Source organism: Sesamum indicum, linkage group LG12 (assembly GCF_026168435.1).
Source record: "Sesamum indicum cultivar Baizhima isolate 11 linkage group LG12, ASM2616843v1, whole genome shotgun sequence".
In the NCBI taxonomy this organism is placed as follows: domain Eukaryota; kingdom Viridiplantae; phylum Streptophyta; class Magnoliopsida; order Lamiales; family Pedaliaceae; genus Sesamum; species Sesamum indicum.
The window spans coordinates 17,734,306-17,753,097 of NC_142668.1; the positions used below are offsets into that span (position 1 = coordinate 17,734,306).

The 18,792-nt window shown below is 37.4% G+C and overlaps 4 protein-coding genes across 17 annotated transcripts; 1 reads left to right on the forward strand and 3 right to left on the reverse strand.

The window, feature by feature from the left end:
• Positions 1–1,272: 1,272 nt before the first annotated feature.
• LOC105175690 (agamous-like MADS-box protein AGL29) lies at positions 1,273–4,494 on the forward strand. Of its 8 annotated transcripts, XM_011098229.3 has the most exons (5): positions 1,280–1,551; positions 1,671–1,774; positions 1,950–2,022; positions 2,300–2,345; positions 3,993–4,494. In XM_011098229.3, exons 2-5 carry the CDS (start codon positions 1,676–1,678, stop codon positions 4,393–4,395), a joined length of 621 nt encoding a protein of 206 aa, XP_011096531.1. In that variant the 5' UTR covers positions 1,280–1,551; positions 1,671–1,675; the 3' UTR covers positions 4,396–4,494. The 8 variants fall into 8 exon arrangements, 3 of the variants coding, with proteins under 3 accessions (XP_011096533.1, XP_011096531.1, XP_088732913.1); XR_016063408.1 differs by having other exon boundaries at positions 1,273–1,774; positions 1,950–2,154; positions 2,301–2,345; positions 4,015–4,151; XR_002288107.2 differs by having other exon boundaries at positions 1,273–1,774; positions 1,950–2,042; positions 2,301–2,345; positions 4,015–4,151.
• A 1,945-nt stretch (positions 4,495–6,439) lies between these two features.
• LOC105175691 (cation/H(+) antiporter 15) lies at positions 6,440–11,610 on the reverse strand. Of its 6 annotated transcripts, XM_088876085.1 has the most exons (6): positions 11,280–11,423; positions 11,071–11,132; positions 10,632–10,677; positions 10,230–10,542; positions 8,074–9,051; positions 6,440–7,942 (listed from the first exon to the last, which is right to left on the reverse strand). In XM_088876085.1, exons 4-6 carry the CDS (start codon positions 10,452–10,454, stop codon positions 6,662–6,664), a joined length of 2,484 nt encoding a protein of 827 aa, XP_088732211.1. In that variant the 5' UTR covers positions 10,455–10,542; positions 10,632–10,677; positions 11,071–11,132; positions 11,280–11,423; the 3' UTR covers positions 6,440–6,661. The 6 variants fall into 6 exon arrangements, with proteins under 6 accessions (XP_088732211.1, XP_088732208.1, XP_088732209.1 ...); XM_088876082.1 differs by adding an exon at positions 11,479–11,610 and having other exon boundaries at positions 10,230–11,132; positions 11,280–11,387; XM_088876083.1 differs by having other exon boundaries at positions 10,632–10,726; positions 11,071–11,423.
• LOC105175692 (HMG-box (high mobility group) DNA-binding family protein) lies at positions 11,567–13,809 on the reverse strand. Of its 2 annotated transcripts, none has more exons than XM_011098235.3 (6): positions 13,469–13,809; positions 13,208–13,345; positions 12,646–12,703; positions 12,498–12,542; positions 11,940–11,987; positions 11,567–11,822 (listed from the first exon to the last, which is right to left on the reverse strand). In XM_011098235.3, exons 1-6 carry the CDS (start codon positions 13,534–13,536, stop codon positions 11,760–11,762), a joined length of 420 nt encoding a protein of 139 aa, XP_011096537.1. In that variant the 5' UTR covers positions 13,537–13,809; the 3' UTR covers positions 11,567–11,759. The 2 variants fall into 2 exon arrangements, with proteins under 2 accessions (XP_011096537.1, XP_011096536.1); XM_011098234.3 differs by having other exon boundaries at positions 11,940–12,020; positions 13,469–13,790.
• Positions 13,810–14,163: 354 nt separating this feature from the next.
• On the reverse strand, positions 14,164–17,974 carry LOC105175693 (3-oxoacyl-[acyl-carrier-protein] synthase I, chloroplastic). The gene is made up of 7 exons (XM_011098236.3): positions 17,405–17,974; positions 16,232–16,663; positions 15,475–15,648; positions 15,048–15,161; positions 14,837–14,938; positions 14,581–14,647; positions 14,164–14,450 (listed from the first exon to the last, which is right to left on the reverse strand). The coding sequence occupies exons 1-7, from the start codon at positions 17,864–17,866 to the stop codon at positions 14,383–14,385; spliced, it is 1,419 nt and encodes a 472-aa protein (XP_011096538.1). The 5' UTR covers positions 17,867–17,974; the 3' UTR covers positions 14,164–14,382.
• Positions 17,975–18,792: the final 818 nt, after the last annotated feature.

An 18,792-nucleotide genomic window follows, 5' to 3' on the forward strand; every position in this document is an offset into this window, starting at 1 on the left:
GAATTGACTAAACCTGATGGGGAATTACCCTTATTTCAGGTCAAATTGACAAAAAGGTCCCTCTCTTAAGGGTAAAATGGACAAAATACAGCAGAACCCGCATATCAGCTAGCGGGTCGGGTCGTTGGAGCTTCGACTCGTAGCTCCAAACCGTAAACCGACACGAAACGATAAGATAGATTGCCACCGTACGATAAAAAAGTAAAGAATATCCAGATTGTGCGACACTTGGCCCTATCAACAGTGTATATTTGGGCCCTATAAATACCCAAATATAAATCATTTGAGGTAACATGCATTTATTACTTTCGACCGTACACCTTTTAATTGTATTTTTCTATTTTGACCTGAATTAACTTGAGCATCGGAGGGTCTTAGTCGGAGACGAACTCCACGACCACGACGTAAGTATTTTAATCCTCATGACCCATTAGGGATTTGGGGATATCACGTTGCTGATTTGGATTGCCTGAAAGGGGTTCCATATTTCGAGTCGAATCAAAACCCTTGACGTAAACTACTCCCCCATCTCTTAAAATTTGGTTTAATTATACGTAAATTCTTGTAATTTTAAAAATTACGTTTAGTACATTTGAGGTTTTCTTTCATTTAACAAATAAGTCCATCTGTTAGTAAAAAATTATCAAATTTGCTGACATTAATAAAAAATTGATGAAAACTGATAGTTACCATCGATTAATTTGTTACTAACTTATTGCAGGTCAAATAAATTTTTTTATTAAATCATCCTTATAATGGTGAAGATATAACTCTTCACATACGTTAATGCGTGAAACAGTGAGGGCAATTTGATCATAAAAATCAATAATAAGTCAATCAAAGGTAAATATATATTTTTTTCTAAATTTTTTTAATATCAATAAATTTGGTGAAATTTGATTAACGGATGAACTTATTTTGTTAGACGAAAATAAACTTTTGAGATACTAGATGTAATTTTTCAAACTACAAAAGAATTTCATACCTCTTCACATATGTTAATGCGTGAAACACGTGTGAGTGCAATTTGATCATAAAAATAGTTATTTTGATATGCAGTAATCAGAGATAAATATATATATTTTTTTAATTTTTTTAATATTAACAAATTTGGTGAAGTTTGATTTACGGATGAACTTCTTTTGTTAGACAAAAATAAAAAATTTTGAGATATTAAATGTAATTTTTTTAACTATAAAACAATTTCGTATAATTATAGCAAATTTATAAAAAAAAGTGTAATTATCCCTAAAAATAATTTTCACCGTGCACTGAAAGCATGGATTGGCGGCGATGTGGGGGGATAAAAGCTATATTGCCATTGCGCCATCATTTGCTCGTTGCCGTTGGCACATTCTTGAAAAATGATTTTTGGTTTTTATTTCTCAAAGTTCGGGAAATGGGCTGGACAGAGAGAATTGGGAATCCGAACCGTAAATGGGTTTAATTAGGGCAATCTCCAATCCGTGTTTAAATCTCCCACTCGAACTTCGAATGGCGGGCCTTCAGATCAATAGTTCAAATTTTGTGAGTTTCAATTGGAGGAAAAAGGTTTGAAGATTTTGACGTTTTGTTGTGTTTTATGGTGCCTAGAATCTCTTTTCGACGGGGAGGTACTCATAGCCAATCGTGGCAGATTTTCTCCTGATTTCAATACCCGAAACTTGCAGGCTCTATGAAATCAAGTTGTCGTGCCGGAGACCAAATTTTCCGGTGGTTTTTACTTCTCTTTAACACCATCTTTCGGTGGAACTTCGTTAGAAAAGCATCGCAGGTATTGGATTCTTGTTCTTTTCTTTCTCCCTTTTTTCTTTATATATCTATGTAAGTCTTTCATACGTCGCCAGGCATCGTATGTGGCTTTGTTGAATCTGTTTCAACTTATCTGCTTAATAATCGATGCTTTAAACTAAAGAAACTAACTGGACGCGTTCCTTCCAATTTTAAAGAGGCATGAATGCATTGATCTTGAGGGGACAATGGATCGTGAACTGAAGCTGTTCACTGAAATGCCTCAACGACGAAGAGTACATTTCTATCTAGTGAGTACCATATGGCATTGGTGGTAATCATCTTTCATAAGCCATTTTGGTCTGGTTGCTCGCAAAATTCTTCATGGATCTGTCTCCAACCTCAAAGCTACATTACTACAGTGTTGGTAATTTTAGACTTCAGCTTTATAGTCATTCCTCGGCCCTGCCTTTCTGCTTGTGTTGCTATTGCAGGACATATTTCTTCTGTATCAATGAATTATACTGAAGATGTCGATCTCTTTATCCTTATACAATATCTTCATGCAGATCCCACCCTGGAGAGTCAAGAATCTGGATCATTGAAAATTGCAGGTTCTTTCTTAATCATGTCGCTAATTGGCAGTTTCCTTCAATTGCATGATTAGATGTAGGTCTCTTGAAGGTCAGTCAAACACACAATTTCTTTTTCTTCTTGTCTTCCTTTCCTTTATCCTAATCTTATCATAGGCTAAGCAGTCCACAGGCTAGCAATCATAGTGCCACCATCATAAACCACCAGAACCATGTGCACCATTTACATACGCCAAACTTCATCCCGTTCCTTGTTGGCTTGCTGTGCCACCACCACCACTGCCACTAGTGATTCCATGACACTCCCTTCCCTGAGAACACCTATATGCGCTCAAGGAACAAGAGAGCAGCATGTACCCCGAAATATTGCAGAAATGATTTATCTTTTGTTGCCCAAGCCCCACCACTAGTGAACCCGAAAGATGCCTTCCCTGAGATGGCCTCTAGGCGCACATGGAATGAGAAGCACAACATCTACACTAAATAGAGCAGAAACAATTTATTTGTCGTTGCTGGAGCCCGACCACCTTGATCTTTCAAGCATATCCGCGCTCGGTCCCACCCACAAGTCTTATCTCAATTCCAATTTCCATAACCCCAAAATCCAATTTTCACTTTCAAAGCAAATGAAATCAACTCTTCTAAATCCACCCCACACATCCAATTTCATTCCAAACTCTATATTATTCATTATCCAAATCTCACTTTGACCAACACACACCTGCGGTAGAAATCTTTTGAAGGTGCAGACCACCTAATTAATTAAATCCAATGTGAATATGAGATTTTGATTTTGAGTCTAGATTGATCAACAAGTTATAGGTATGTAGTTTTATGTAATTTATCTCATTAGGTCTTCGTGCATGATATTATCTGGCTGTCACATGATCTGATATATTTAGATGATAATTTGATACCGAGAAAAAGCTCGAAGACCTGACTTATTTCCATGTGTTTGCATATTTGACCACATGAATTTAGAACTCAGACCATTAATGTAAACCCAGTGCATATTTAGTCGAGAGAATGATTTACTAATTGTTAAAGTTGCTTAAATGATTTTTCATCACGTATCATTGTTTGCCAAATGTCCATATGTTGTTGGATGTTCATTGATGGTTATGCCAAGTGGGAACGCCTCTTGGTATGACCACCGACCTGAAATTCTCAGAACGTATTTATGATTACAAAGCCCCTGAATTGATTGTTACCGGATTTTCCAAACATTTCAATGTATTATGGTAATCCAATGAGGATTTGTTGTAGCAATTGTCGCCTTCTATTCAATGCACCAAAAGGCCTTATATAATTGAGTGTTCAGAGTCTTTTTTTTTCATATCACCCAATAACCTCTCAATTGCCCTCGGTATCTCCGGCTATCTTTTCTGGTACTTCTGTCAGTCATATAAACGCCCTTAGTCACATGGCTCCTCCGGGAGCAAGGAAGAAGTCACAGGGGCGGCGAAAGATTGAAATGAAGTTGATAGCAGATGAAAATGCTAGGACCGTCACTTTTTCTAAGCGACGGGCCGGGCTTTTCAAGAAAGCGACTGAGCTTTCTATCCTGTGTGGGGCTCAAGTCGCCCTTATCATTTTTTCTCTTGGTGGCAGAGCCTACTCGTTTGGCCATCCTAATGTGGAATCTGTTGTGGGTCGTTTTTTTAACAGAAATCCGATGCCAAATCTCCAGGACTCTGTGCACATGAGGTTTCATGCGGCTATGCTGCAGCAGCTGAAAGAGCAATGTGATCAAAAGAATGAAGAAGTGGAGGCTAAAAAGAGACGAGGAAAAGAAATTGAAACTGCTTTGGAAAACTCGCCTTGCCAGATTTCAGATGAGCGCTTAAGTGTGCTCGATATCAATCAACTCAAGCAGTTAAAAGAAATGATGGAGAAGCTTAGAGAAAATGTGCGTCGCCAGGCCAATGCACCAACAGTGGACTCTGTTGAGCCACCTCCAAACCCAACTAATGTTGCTGAGCCTCCAATTCAAAAGGACGTTGATCTGGGAAATGTTGAGAGAGATGAACGTGAAGCTTCACCAATCCCACCTGATTGGTTGAAATTGTGATTTGTATTATCTATCTATGTTTCAAGAGTTCAGAGTGCTCTTTGACTATGATTTTATATGAAAGTGAAATAATAAGGGTTGCTTTTATGAGGGTCTTCAGTAGATTGTGTTTCTTCATTGCATTTTGCATCCTCAAATTTACATTTATTCCCAATTCTGCAGGTGACTCTTCGCCATTTGGTCCGTTTGCCTATGGTGGTAACTCTTTAATGCCACGCTCCATTACTACTAGAAGGGGCTTGACTAAGCCCTATAAAAGAAACATATCCTATGTTCTTAGATTTCTTTAGATATTTTTTTATTGTGTACAGTCCTCTTCTATTAGATTGCATTTGAATTCTAAGTATTTGGAATTATAGATTTTAAAATTTTAATAACAAATCTTTTGAATTTATTTTGATAATTTTAAATTTAAAGAATTTTAACAATCATTTGATTTTAATTTTTAAATTATATTTGAAATTATGAATTTTAAATTTTTTATAACAAATCTTCTGAATTTGTCTTGATAATTTTAAATTTAAGGATTTTAACCATCATCCGATTTAATTTTTAAATTATATATGAAATTACAAATTTCAAATTCAGTCATTTGAAATTATTTTTCAAATTCAAATACACCCTTAATTAAATACGAAACTATAGTATTTTAAAAATAGTGTTTTGTTAATATCTCGTATGAATTGCAGTACGAAGTGACGTCCAAAAATATTGTAAAAGATATATAGACTCGTAAATATGGTTTGGATTTATGTTAATTTTATAGGTGTAGCAGTTACTTTCGTGTTAAATTATTGAAAAGGGGAAAAGAGAAGTTGTAGTCAATTTTTTCTTAGTAGTTTGCCAATCTACTTACATTGTTTAATACTTCAAATATTAATATTATTAATTGAAATGTTGACATTTAAAACTGATAAGTCCCTGTTTTAGTGGGCTGGGCCAAGTCCAACAATAGCATTCGAAATGAACAATAAGTCTAATAATGGCCCAATATGAATAAAATGTTGTCATGGGAATTAAAATCCATCAAATCAATGCTGGCGACGGGGAACTTTTTTGATGTCTCTGGCTATCTGCTCGCTGAAATCTTGTCTGGGGCAAAACTGCTACTGTATATGAACTCGATTTGCCCTCCACTTCTCGGATTTTGTAGGTGCAGATTCGAAATGTGTGCTGTTGATGTTTGAATGGGGTACTGTCGAAGGCGATTCGTGCAAATATTCCAACGTATGATTGGTTTATTGGGATATTGGAGGTTGAAGGGAGAATGTTCGGCGTATCGCCTCAACGATAAAATGGAAAAATGTCTTGTACTTGGCTGGTTTTCCGGTGGAGAGTTATACGACGTGGGTTTTAGTCGTCTTATTTGGGGTGCTGCTTTCTTCACAAACTTTTTTTTATGGATATCTCTCTGATTCTGTTGATGCATTTCTAAATTATGGTAATTCCTAGGTCTAATGTTATCCATCAGAAAACAATTTTCACGTATATCATCAATATTCAGTAATCTGCAAACATTAAGAAATTTGGTTCAGAAATATGGGTTTGTGATAGTGTAAAATCAATTTACCCAATCTAATTATAGAAATATTCTTTTAAGAAAACCCTGACAGAAAAAGACCATCAAAGAATTCCCTTGTATTTAGTATAATGAACGGTTCTGATATAATAAAAATGAATAGCTAAATTTGAACTTATATTTGAATTGAAGATCCAGATTTAACAAAAAAATCATCGGTATAGATTTTATTTGATTAAAATGAAGGGTTCAGATTTAGTAACGTATGTTTGACATATACATAAAAATGTTTATACATATTATTATTTATTATATATTAATAAATATATTTAAATGTATGCATAATTTTTTTTTCCTTATTTAATTGTATTCTACCCGTTTGTGATATTAGTATTTGTTTCAGTTATAGTCCGTGTTGTTCCAAGGAGAAATGTCCTGCAGGTACTGCAAATCCGAGGTGTATCATCCCCCCCTTTTTTTCCCTTAACGGTTTTGAATGATTGGCTGTAATATAAACCTGTGATCTTGCAAGAATGCTCAATCCCAGAGCTGATTAAGGCCTATTCCATTGAATCCAACCCGATATATAATGTTATGCTACTAAGTCCATCCACATGCTTTAATGGGACAATATATTAGTGCATTTCAAGGCAAGCTTGAGGATGTTGATTTGGAAAATGCATAACCAATCTACTTTTACTGTTTTGAGGAAGAGCAGTAAGCCTGATGTTCTGGGATGATTATTCTTCAATTGTCATGATCCCACCTCCTGAAACTATGCAGTGACTCAAATCCGTCACTCTCAGACACTGACGGTCTCATTATGACTTCCTCGCCAAAGTCCCCTGAGTTTGCAGACCTTATTGATCCATCCTTATCCGTCTTAATGTATTGCTGCACTATGAGCACTGAAAATGAAGACTCAAATTCTGATGTCACCAAAAGGTCGCCGATCGGCCCTAGCTCCGGGCAGTCACACCAGTCGGCTAGCCCTGATGTCAGTGGTGAAACCATGCCTCTTCCTCTCCCTACCAGGTAAAGATCATGCCTGTTTTCATCCATTAATTTTATGGCTTTAATTGCTTCTTCCTCATCATTCAGCACCAATTCACAGTAGGTTATTGATTTATCCTTCATGGTTGCAGTCTTGAAATTGCCCAGGTAATCATCATCCAGCAGCTTCTCGCTTTCATGGTCAATTGGGAGACTTAAATGGTCCTTATCAATTGATTCCACAAGATCCAGTTTCTCTGCATCTGTGCTTGGGATGAATCTCACCACTGTTAGCCTGACATCTGGATTATCAGCCATCCTCCATGCATAAGCCAACGCCTCCCGATCATCTGGGCCGCCAAAGAACAAGACAGCAACGTTGGATGCATGATCATGTGATTCGGCTAACCCTCTGTCAATTAGTATTCCCACAGAGCAAGGTGCATTTGCAAGTACGCCTTCATTGACGCTCCGGATGGAGGGATTAATATCTTCCATTTCGCCGTCTAGGGTTTGCTGCTTATGGAATGGAATGATTATTAGAGCTGGCCGCCTGTCCTTGGCAAAGGTGCATATGTCCTCGTCCATGGTGGTGTAGGCGCACCGAGCGGTGACTGCCTGTGTCTGGACGCCTTCAGACCTGAGCTCGTAGTTATCGAAAGCGGCGGTGATCTGATCTGCTTGGGCCTCTATGTGGCTGGGGTTCCTGGGGCCTGCAGAATGCGAGTCATGTACCACCATCATGGTGGAGGCACGCCCCACAAGCTCAACTAGCTGGAGGGCAACGACACTTATCGGGGATTTCGTGCTGGCATTGGAAGTCCTTAGGAGGTTGATGATGGTGGGAACATTCCGTATGTTGTAGATGCATGCGAGGATCCGAAGCTCTTCGTCTGATTTGGCTTTCTGTAGTGTCCGGCGCTTGTAGGGTACAGTACTCTGCACGGGCCGGAACCAGATTGCTGCTGGCGTGACAATCATGGTCATCAGCAGAACTGCGACCATCATCATTGAGTAAGTCTCTGTGCTCAGGGCCTGTCAAGAAATTAAGTTAATGCTTTAGTCAAGAAACCTCTAAATGTGCTCTTGTCACCGAAATTCTGAATGAAACTATATATTTGTATAAATGTTTGTGTTCCTATGATCCTATCTTAATTTTTTGTTACCCCTTGTATTTGGCCAGCTTCAAGAATGACCAACACCAGGATGCCCTTGGCATTGCTCAACAATCCGACTGCCATTGCCTCATTGACTGGAAGGTCAGAGAACATGGTAAGGATAAGAGAGCTAAGTGCCTTCACGGTGCAGGTTAAAACTATAACAATCCCCACAACAAACCAAGATGAGGTGTCGGAGATGACATCAATGTTAGTTCTCAGCCCACACACCACAAAGTAGACCGGCACGAGGATTCCCATCACAAAATCGTCCAGCTTTTCCACGATTGTAGCTTCAAGCACTTCATTAGGTATCACGAGTCCAAAAATGAATGCTCCGATCATTGGATGCGTCCCACATGTATCTGTGATGACTCCACAGAGGGCCACCCCTGTGAGAATCGAGCATATATAGAACTCACTGTATCCTTGCCCCTCTGGTGTTTTCTGGATGATCCAACTGAGGACAGGCCGGATATAGAAGACACAGAGCAGAAGAAAGGCAACAGTACTGATAAGTGACCATGGACTGTTTGATGGAGAGCTCGTCACTGCAAATGCAACTGCTAAGAAAACCCAGGAGCACATATCACTAATGAGGGCGGAGGCTAATGCTGTCTTTCCAATCTCAGTGTGGAGGATTTGGTGCGTTTCAAGAACTTTTGATAGGACAGAGAAGCCAGTGACAGTAAGCGCAGCGCCCCAGAAAAGGAAACCGAACTTTTGGGATTTATCATTTGTGAAAATGAAGAACACAGCTGAGCCGAAAAGGAAAGGAATGATTGTTCCGGCAATGGCAACTTTGAGAGACTTTGATCCAGTCCGCGTAATTGCTCTTACATCCATCTTCAATCCCGCTAGGAAGGCGTAATATCCGATGAACAAATGTGCCATTGGCTCCAAAACTCTGAAAGAGTAATTTGGGAACATCATCCTTCTGTATACTTTTATTCTCCCAAATGCAGAAGGTCCCAGCAGTATCCCGCCCTGCGTGCATCCACATGCACCATGCTCAATATACATATTTCTATAACACATTAATATTAATAAATTGGTATACCATTACTTAATTTCTTTAATATTTATTTCTTATAGGATACATTTAGAAAATTTCTTTAATATTTATTTCTTATAGGATACATTTAGAATTCAATAAATTTAGGATTGGAAAAAAGACTAAAGTACTTATATACATCTTATTTTATTTACATCCAATATAAAAGAAAAAGAATAAAGACTAAAAGTGTACAAATAATAATTCACGTGGGATTGATAACTATTATATCTCTGCCTTTTTTTATTATTTTCAGCAAATAAATAATTTTCTAATTAAAAAAAAAATGATCTAATAATTTTACCTAAAAGAGCAGTCGAAAAGATATCTACAATTTCACAATTTATACTTTATTAAGTACAACAATAATTATGTTGAATTTTCATACTAAATTGATAACTTAGATGTTATTCCCACGATAAATTATTATTATATAACAAAATAGCAGTTTTTTAAATTCAAAGTTTTAAATATTTTATATGTAATACCTATTTATAATACTTAACCACATTGATGATGTTTTGCGACCAGAAATGTGAATAAAAACAATATTATTTTATCAGTATTTTTCAAAACTTAGAAACACAATTCTTTTATTTTTTATTTTTTAAATTATATCGATCTTATCAATTTAAATGGTACAGTAAATTGCAACAAATGCTATTCATCTTCAATTAGATATGTTAATCTCATAACTTACATATGAAAAAATTCTTATCCGAATTAAGTTTGGTTGAACCAAACTAATCACATAGAAATAAAAATCGTGCACTTTAGAAGTAATAAAAAAGTAAGATTATAAAATAATGAAGTAAATATATGAATGACAAATTATTCTGCAAACCAACTTGAAATTGAACAAAAATCGTGTATTTTACTAGTAAAAGAAGATCCTCAAACGCTTGCTTGCACAACACAATAATATTTCTATTCAAATTTGAAAGCCATTAAGCATTTCTAATTTAATTCCGACAAAATATTTCTTACGTCCTGATGAAGACCTTGGGAGAGGGGTTGTGGAGAAGAAAAACAAAGACAAAAATCGCAATACAAGAAATACACATCACATGCATCTCATTCCAAGACGTGAAGGACGTTAAATAAGACTCACGAGAATTTCGGCAACAAAGGGTGGCTGGTGGAAGGGTTTTAGTGCATAAACAAGAAGGTGGATGATGACCATGGAAAATGTAAGCTGGATGAGGAAGAGAGAAATGAGGGGAGTCAATGGGTCGGGTCCTTCCCAAAGGCCATTAAACCTGTAAATTGTCTCGGCATAGCAGAGAATGGTTTTGTTCAGCCTGTCTATATCCGTCGGCATTGGTTGTGCTGCCATGGCTGCCACCTCATGTGCTGCCTCGGCCTTCTCTTCTTCCTCAACCGGCCAGGGTTTGAACCACCCTGCCTGGCCTCTTGGAATGAAACTATGTATAGGGAAAATTAAAAAGATGAAGGCTAATGATAGTGAAGGATGAAAGGTGGAAATAGGGAGACAAGAAGCTTTTTCTCTCACCTCCACTTGATGGTCGACCGTGTTATGCGGGAGGTAAATGTTGTGGCTAAACATCATTACAAATGGGATAGTTCAACAACAACATTGTGTACATGCTTATCATAAAATGAAATCAGTAGCTAGTAAACAAGCAAGATTTCAGATAATTACTACAATAAAAAAGGTATAATATAATTGAATAAGCTGTAAACTTATTTCTCTTGCTCTATGAAAAAAAGCGGTATTTTATCAAGTAACGTTTGGTGCATTACTTTCTTGTGTAATAAAAGTTGCTACGAACATGGAACAGTCAGTAAACTGATCTTGCCATAAATAGCAGGTGGTGATGAGCCTATACTATACTGAATGAGCAACCAGTAATTTTTAGGAAGATTCGGAGTGTTGAAAAAAGTACAATTTCACTACAAAATATCGCAAAGTCAGAGAGAAAAGCTCTTACCTATTCACAGAGAGTGAGAGAACTCGCAATATGGCATCAAGAAGAATATCCCATACGTTACTCTGTTTGAAAGACTCAACCAAAAAGTGAACGGATTGAGAGAAGGGCAATGGAAGTTTGTGAAACTCAAGAAACCATATCAAGAAGAGGAGGTCCTATATTTCAAAAAATTCTGAAATTTTCAAAAATATTATCTGACCGGATCTTGCCTTAAAGTTCCATATATGACTGCTGGCGATTCATCATTCCATTGTCCTAAATTTTCATGTCTGGAATTTGCTGGTGCTGTAAGGGGTAAGTGCCTTTCTGTATAGTTTCTGGATGGTAGCAGACAGAGACAAACATTTGTCCAGTCTTTATTGTCCTGCTATTTCAGGTTCAAAATATCCTGGTGATTTATTTACATACCTTTTTTGGAGAATGAAGTATTCTGGTGTTACTCGGATAATATTCTCATATTTCGTCACATACTGCCAGCTTCTTTCACACAGAGAGCTGATAGAATCATGAGGAGAGATGCAGCCTTAGAACTGAGATGTAAGATTCTGAACATTTGTCCTTAAATATCCAGAGTAAAACTACTAAAAAACGAATCACCTAGTTTCTGAGATCTTGCTTGAGCCAATGTACAAGAAATGATACAGTGATACAGATACAGAAAATTACAAAATATATCCACCATTGCAATTCTATCCATCAAACTCTGAGTCATCATCAAAGTCGGAATCAGCCTCATCAAACTCCCCACTTTCCTGCAAATTGTTTCTCTTGTGAGAAAATTCACTTTGTCCCCCTATGAGGAGTTTCTGTATCTGGAGTCACATATAATACATGATAAAGGCATATAATAAACTGCAAAGAAGTTTTACCTTTCTTTTGATGAAGTCGGCCATAGCTACATCAAACTCAGCTCGTTTCTGCGTAGCAACATCATAGTAATGCACCTTTTCCTAAGATCAGCAACCAAAAATAAAAGAAAAGAAAAAGAATGGAAATCAGAATACAAGGACTCAACCCATTGCTGACTTCACCTATCTGAACCTCAGAGAACATGCTATTTCCCCAGAGACCATAAATCACATGATTAGTATTTGCTTCTTTAGATACTTGTATTTCGCGCCCAGGCCAAGAGATGATTGAAACAAGTGGGAGGGAGGGGTGGGGTTCCTTTTTCCATTTTTATGTTTCTATAGAGGAGAGAGATATTAAAACTTTTTCAAGAGATGTCCTCAGAAAATACTAAATACCAATCACAAATTACCATTTGTTAGAATCACAATACTATCATTTATAAAGTATTGGCTGCTACTTTTGCTTCATCAATATTTCAAGATAGCAATGATAGTGAAGGGAGTGCAGATCTCATTAAGCTTTAGCAATATTTTGATGAAACATAAGCAGCTAACTGGAAACATCAGCTTGCAGACCTCATAAGTCATTGTTTTCCACTTCTCACCACATGCCTTGCCAATCTGCACCCAACAGAGTAATGCAAAATCAAAGGATAGTCATCAGTAGTCAATTGTAATAAAAAAGGAATGGAACTGGAGAATATCAGATCTGCCTACTACATACATCACGCATTGACTTGACATCTGGATTCTGCTCTTGGTATTCCTTACGAAAGTCCTCCCTGAAACATTGAATCCACAATCAAGTTAGCAAGTATCACCAAATTTCTTCAAATATGACGGAGAGGTATTAAGTTATGACAGAAATTTTGAGTAGTTAGTTCTACAGGATTTCAGAAATAAAAATTGCAAGACGAACAATAACACGTTGCAAAATGCATTATGACAATAGAAAATTTAGCTCCCTAATGTAGCTTCTTCTCTGTCTCATCCATATTCACAATTAAGCTCGACATGAACACAATACTGAAGATCATAAGGAAAACTAGAAACTTTATGGAACTGGGGACTTTTCTCAGAGAAATTCCCAGGACATGCTCATGATTATCAGGAAACGCGGAGAACCATAATCGTTTTTCAATTGGTAGGTCAATGAGATTATGAAACACGGAGTAGGAAATTTCTAGTTTCCAGCAATTTAACTTTCCAGATACTTTCACATGAACTAACAATGCTGAATCCAACAAAATGTAGGCGCATATGTATAAGTAAAGCCAAGGGCATACAAGAAGTAGAAAAAAGCCGTCGGGGGTTTCTTAGGCTTCATGGCATCAATTTTCGCCACCCTTCTCTTCGACGTCGTCGTTTTGGCCTTCCTTCCAGTCTTCTTCGTTTTCTCAGACTTCACTGTCGGAGCCAATTTCCTGCAAAAGAAAAACAACAGAGTAAACTTGTCTGTTTCAAAATTGAGGCAGTACTGATCAATTCCGAAAAATGCAAAAGTGAAATGAGGGCACAGTTATTTATTGCTTCTCTTCAATTTGTACCCGTCAGTTTTGGAAGAAGCAGAAGCCGAGGACGACGTTCTAGACATCTTAGTTCTTGTCGTAACCATTTTCAGACGTCAGCGGACGGCGCCGCTGTATGGCGGCGGAGGGACTAGCAGCGACGGGTTCTAGTCCGAGCGCCGATCGGCGAAATGGAAAAGGGCCGTTTCTGAGTATCTTTCTTTTTTGTAATTATTCCCTCAAGGCGAATCCTGAATAATGGAAAAGTGATTCACTCTCATAAGCAGAATCGCGTTCTTAACGGGGAATAATTTGGTAGCCTATTTAAACAAAAATCGTGTTTTCAGTCAATAGTCATCTAATTTGGTGCTTATTTAATTCCAAAATTGTTGTACTCTTGTCTTGTCTTCTTTCTAAAATTGATCTGTGCCTTCTTTTTTGGAACCCCAATCCAAGCATGTCAATTCTGATTTTAGTATGAAGTATCTTTTTCTCTTTTTCTTTTGGGGGGGTGGGGGGGTACCATCAGCTTGGACAAAGTTAATAGATCTAGTGGGCAAGCGCAGGCAAGAAGAAAGCAGAGGTCGTTTCTAGCAAGAAAATCTGCTTCTGCTGGCCTACATATATAATAATGTATTATTTAATATGAAAGACGTCAAAAAGCAAAAATTGGATCAATGATGAAGTCGGAAAATGGAAATCGAGACCCAAAGGCCAGTCTACTGGAGCAAGAATGAAGCAAAAAGACTGATGCTTTTTTCACACCAAAACCAGCCGCAGGAGTGTTACATAAATTCCAAGGAGTGACAATTGTCCTCAAACTAAAAGCTACACTCAACATTATCACACTAAAGAACAAATGCGCCTTGCTCGGAATGCTAAACGAACAAAATAGTACAATGCTGGCCGATAAGCAAGATTTCTCTCGTTCAAGTAACAGATTTGAAATAGGGTCAGGGCTTGAAAGCAGAAAACGCAACAACGGAGTTGTGTCCACCAAATCCAAATGAATTTGAAATAGCTGCATATGATAATCAACACAAGTAAATTATGATCAGTCATGGGAACTGCATATGAAATCTCCCGTAACCTTCTGTTCATGATAATCCACAAAGAAGATATGCATTAAAGTTGGAAAAAAAGCAACTTACCAACATTAACCTCGTGCTGCTGCTTCTTGTTTGCTACGGTGTCAAACTCAACAGAAGGTTCTGGATTCTGCAGTAGTAAGTAGAACGAGTCATTAATAATCGTTATGAACGTTGGACTTATCAGTAAACATTCTAAAACCAGAATGGTCAGCTGTGAATGTGCTAGCTATTCAGGCAAGCATAAAACAGAATTTGTAGAGTACCACATTGGTATTGTCCATACAAATCGAAGCCCATATATTTAATTTGAACTTACAAATTGATTTATTGTAGGGTGAAGCCAGCCTGTTGTAATGGCTTTCACTGTTGCAATAGCTTCCAGACCACCAGCAGCCCCAAGGCAGTGCCCAATCATTGACTGGAACAACATGAAAAGTGAGAGTGTGTAATTTAAAAATTACATGTATTCAGCATACATGCATGCTCTCACACACAGACAAGCATAGAGCTTCAGTTAGGGGCTTTACCTTAGTTGCGTTGATTTTTATCCCTGAAGTGTTCTTGAATACCTTCTTAATAGCATTTACCTCTGCTAAGTCCCCCACTACAGTAGAAGTTGCATGGGCATTAATGTAGTTAACCTGGAAGTAATGTGGAATTAAATCTGGTTAATAATTCTCTTGCAAATCACCCCCAATTAAACTCTTCAAAATAACTCAACAGTCAAATTTACTGGAAATTTTATTTCTTGAGGGGGGGGAGGGGGGGGAGAGAGAAAGTGATGGGCGACAGCAATTTCAACATGGACAAATGCCATGTTGACCGGGATATGCTATGCTGATGATGGTAAACGGCATATCATAAAATGTAAAGACATTTTTTTGTTGAAGCATATTGGATATGTTTTTGTTGGTGAGTGTAAACAAATTACATATGCTGATCTAAGAAGCACACCTCCTCTGGTGAAACACCAGCATCTTCAAGGGCGCTCTGGATGCATGAAGAGACACCAAGTCCATCAGCTCTCGGGTCAGTCATGTGATACGCATCACAATTTACTGCACCTCCCAAATACTCTGCGATTATTGGTGCATCTCGTTTCATTGCATGTTCTAAACTTTCCATAACCTGTCAAGAAAGTCAAATAAGTATGTACAGAACTTCAACTTTTATTTAGATCTAAATCGCTGTTTACTATCAACCAAAAACTTCCGAATGAAGAGGGATATTAGCCATTGATTCACCTATAGGTTGTCATAAACTTAGATATTGCTAGGAATCTATTCTAAATAAACAGTAACAAAACTAGAAAAGAGACAATCAGATCTTTTAGAAGTTCTTACTAAAATTCATAACTGACTCTATCTTGTTTCTCTCTCTTTACTTTTATGTTCTAATTTGGGATAGGGGACGGATGTGCAATTCATCCACTTCAATTTTTCTTATCAAAGGAGGAAACAGGGTAATCCTCTCTGTCCTGTTTCATTCCACTAATCTCTTCAACTAACAGGTCGATTGAATATATTAAGAGAGAATATGCAGTTTGCATGCTTCAGCCACAGATATAATACTCAATATCTCATTCTGAATACTCCAACAAAATGTAATTACTTCATCACGCAATAAGAAAAAAATACTATCAGACAATCCTTTGATTCATAGGCCCAAGCTTTTAAAAGTTATAGAAAAATAACAAGGACAGTGTACTTACCAATACTCCAGCACCTTCACCCATAACAAAGCCATCTCGATCTTTGTCCCAAGGTCTCGAAGCAGTTTTTGGATCATCATTTCTTTGAGACAAAGCTCTGCATGCAACAAATCCTCCCAAGCCAATTGGAATAATGGCAGCTTCAGTTCCACCAGCAATCATTAAATCAGCTTCACCCCGACGAATGTGATTTGCAGCCGCATAGAAGCAATAGTTTGAGGTAGCACAAGCAGTTGAAATTGAATAATTTGGCCCCATCAAGCCAAGATCAATTGCAAGCAAGGCAGATCCCATGTTTGTTATTGCATAAGGTATGAAAAATGGAGTTATTTTCCTGTAACCTTTCTCGATTAGAGCCTGAACACCATCGGAAAATACAGTAAGACCACCCATGCCGGTCCCAACCAGAACACCAGCTCGAATTTTGTCAATCTGCAATTACAAACAATGAAAATAATTCAGAGGGTTGTGCCTGCAAATACAGGAAAGATAAAAGGAAGAAGTGAATAAAAGGGGCTAAGAACTTAGACACAACTCAACTGGATGGAACCAACAGAACATATTGCAGTGAGACGCGAAACTAGTATCATCTAAGTGTAAAAGATATCGGAATGAGATAATATATCAATGCATCAATTTAGTACCAGTGTCGCAGTAAGTTCAACCAGTAAAACATGCGCCTTCAGTGATTATGAAGCATTTAACTGATAGAGAATTAGCTGCAGTTAAGAACTGCTAAAAATTCCAATACTTAACATCAGAACTTAAGCCCAAAACTATATCGAGTTTGAGTTAAGACATAAGTTGGGATAGATAGAAACAGTCGTTTACAAATATAAGAGAACAAGAAGAAACCCGAAGGCAGTGTTAACTAAGAATAGTTGGAGTGTTTTTTATGGGAGAAAAATCTTCAGATTCAGCATTTACCCCAACTTCAATAAAACCAATCAATGTCCAAAAGCAAACTGGAAAAGGTAGTAATTCCTAGTATGTTTGGATAATAAAAAAACATCCCTTTCTAAATCTGTTGCTTTTAGTCAATCAACAAAGGTTACTCATGGAACAGATCAACAATGACCGCCAATTGGGAAGCATAATTTAAGAAGAAAGAAAGCCAAACAAACAGTCTCTAAACTCCAATTCAACTGAATGAGCTCCAAAAACAATCGATACCTTCCCAAGTCTATCGCCCCCGAGATCCGCGTCCTCAAGCGCCTTTTTCCCTGCAACAATGCAGTATCTTAAACAATCATCCAGTCTCCTATCATTCTTTCCATCAATGTACCCCTCGGATTTGAACCCTCGAATCTGCCCCCCGAAGCGCGTGGGGAATTTCGACGCATCGAACCGGTCTATAGGAGTGATGCCGCTCTCACCAGCGAGCAGCTTCTCGTAGTACGCGTCCACATCGTTCCCGAACACAGAGACGAGGCCCATCCCAGTAATTACAACGCGCTTCTTGGGGTCCGTCTCCCGCTTGGGGGACGAAACCGTTGAGGCGGATGCGGAGATTGTGAAGGGGAGCCTTTTAACCGGGGGTTTGGCGTTGTTACTGGGTAAGGAGGTAGGGTATTGCGGCTTGCGGAGGGGATCAAGGGGAGAGGGGCGGAGGGCGGCGGATTGGAGGGCTTGCATGGTGGCGAATTGGTGGAGGTGGGAAGTCGGAGTTCTCGATGAAACAATGTGGCGATGCTGTGGCGAGAAAGTGTGTGGGAGCGATAGCGAAGTTGTTAGAATTTTGGTTCGTGTATTGTATGTATGTATGCTTTGGGCAACCATATTTTTCAACTTTTTTTCTTTTTTTTTTTCCCTCAGAAAATCTACAGCAAAATATTTTTAATTTAATTCTTAAAAAAATACTTTCACGAAATAATTCTTAAATATTGCAGTAAAGGTCCAAACATAATTGTAAACTAGCGTGGGTTGGCACATTTAAACGAGTGTGTATAATTAAATAAGATTTAAAAAAAAATAAATTATATTATTAAAATATATTTTAATTGAAGAAATTAAAAGTATTAAAATAATAAAAAAATTATTAAACTTATTGAAAATTGAAAAGAGTTGCAATTTGGGAGTTTATAAGAATGGTTTCAGATGTAGAAAAATGGGAGTGTAGAAAATTAATAAATAAATTAAATAATTAAAATTTTAAAATATATACAGTATAATAAAAAAAATGAGGCATCAAAGTGGTGTTCTCACTTAATAATAAGTTACAAATTACCAAGTAATAAAATGTGTGGGAAACTATTTAAAATAGCTTATAAAATTTGGGATGATTGTACTGTCGTATCATGAGATTTTGTGTAATTACACTTCGATATAGTTTATAAAAGTACATTTAGTACTCCTGAAATATATTTCTGTCTAAAAAAACATAGACTTCTTCGTTAAATAAAATTTACTGAATTGTTGATATTAACAAAAAGTTGAAGAAAAGGTCTATACTTATCCCCAATTAAATTATTACTAACTTATTAATAATAAATAATTTTTTTATTAAAGTATCTTAATACATCTTCAGGCATTGATAGAAGTACGAATGTTTTAGGGGTTAC

Bases quoted from the DNA above. Each gene is read 5' to 3' on its own strand.
- LOC105175690 (XM_088876787.1), top strand. From the start codon at position 3,748: ATGGCTCCTCCGGGAGCAAGGAAGAAGTCACAGGGGCGGCGAAAGATT.
- LOC105175691 (XM_088876082.1), bottom strand. From the start codon at position 10,688: ATGATGTTTAGCCACAACATTTACCTCCCGCATAACACGGTCGACCAT. The intron at 9,052-10,229 runs GTGAGTCTTATT...GGATGCACGCAG, and splicing joins CCTTTGTTGCCGAAATTCTC to GGCGGGATACTGCTGGGACC. The intron at 7,943-8,073 runs GTAACAAAAAAT...ATTTCTTGACAG, and splicing joins AAGCTGGCCAAATACAAGGG to GCCCTGAGCACAGAGACTTA.
- LOC105175692 (XM_011098234.3), bottom strand. From the start codon at position 13,536: ATGGTTACGACAAGAACTAAGATGTCTAGAACGTCGTCCTCGGCTTCT. The intron at 13,346-13,468 runs GTACAAATTGAA...TTTCTTTTGCAG, and splicing joins GCTTCTTCCAAAACTGACGG to GAAATTGGCTCCGACAGTGA. The intron at 12,543-12,645 runs GTATGTAGTAGG...TGTTGGGTGCAG, and splicing joins ATGTCAAGTCAATGCGTGAT to ATTGGCAAGGCATGTGGTGA.
- LOC105175693 (XM_011098236.3), bottom strand. From the start codon at position 17,866: ATGCAAGCCCTCCAATCCGCCGCCCTCCGCCCCTCTCCCCTTGATCCC. The intron at 15,649-16,231 runs GTAAGTACACTG...CTTTCTTGACAG, and splicing joins GTGAAGGTGCTGGAGTATTG to GTTATGGAAAGTTTAGAACA. The intron at 14,648-14,836 runs GTAAGTTCAAAT...TTACTACTGCAG, and splicing joins ACCCTACAATAAATCAATTT to AATCCAGAACCTTCTGTTGA.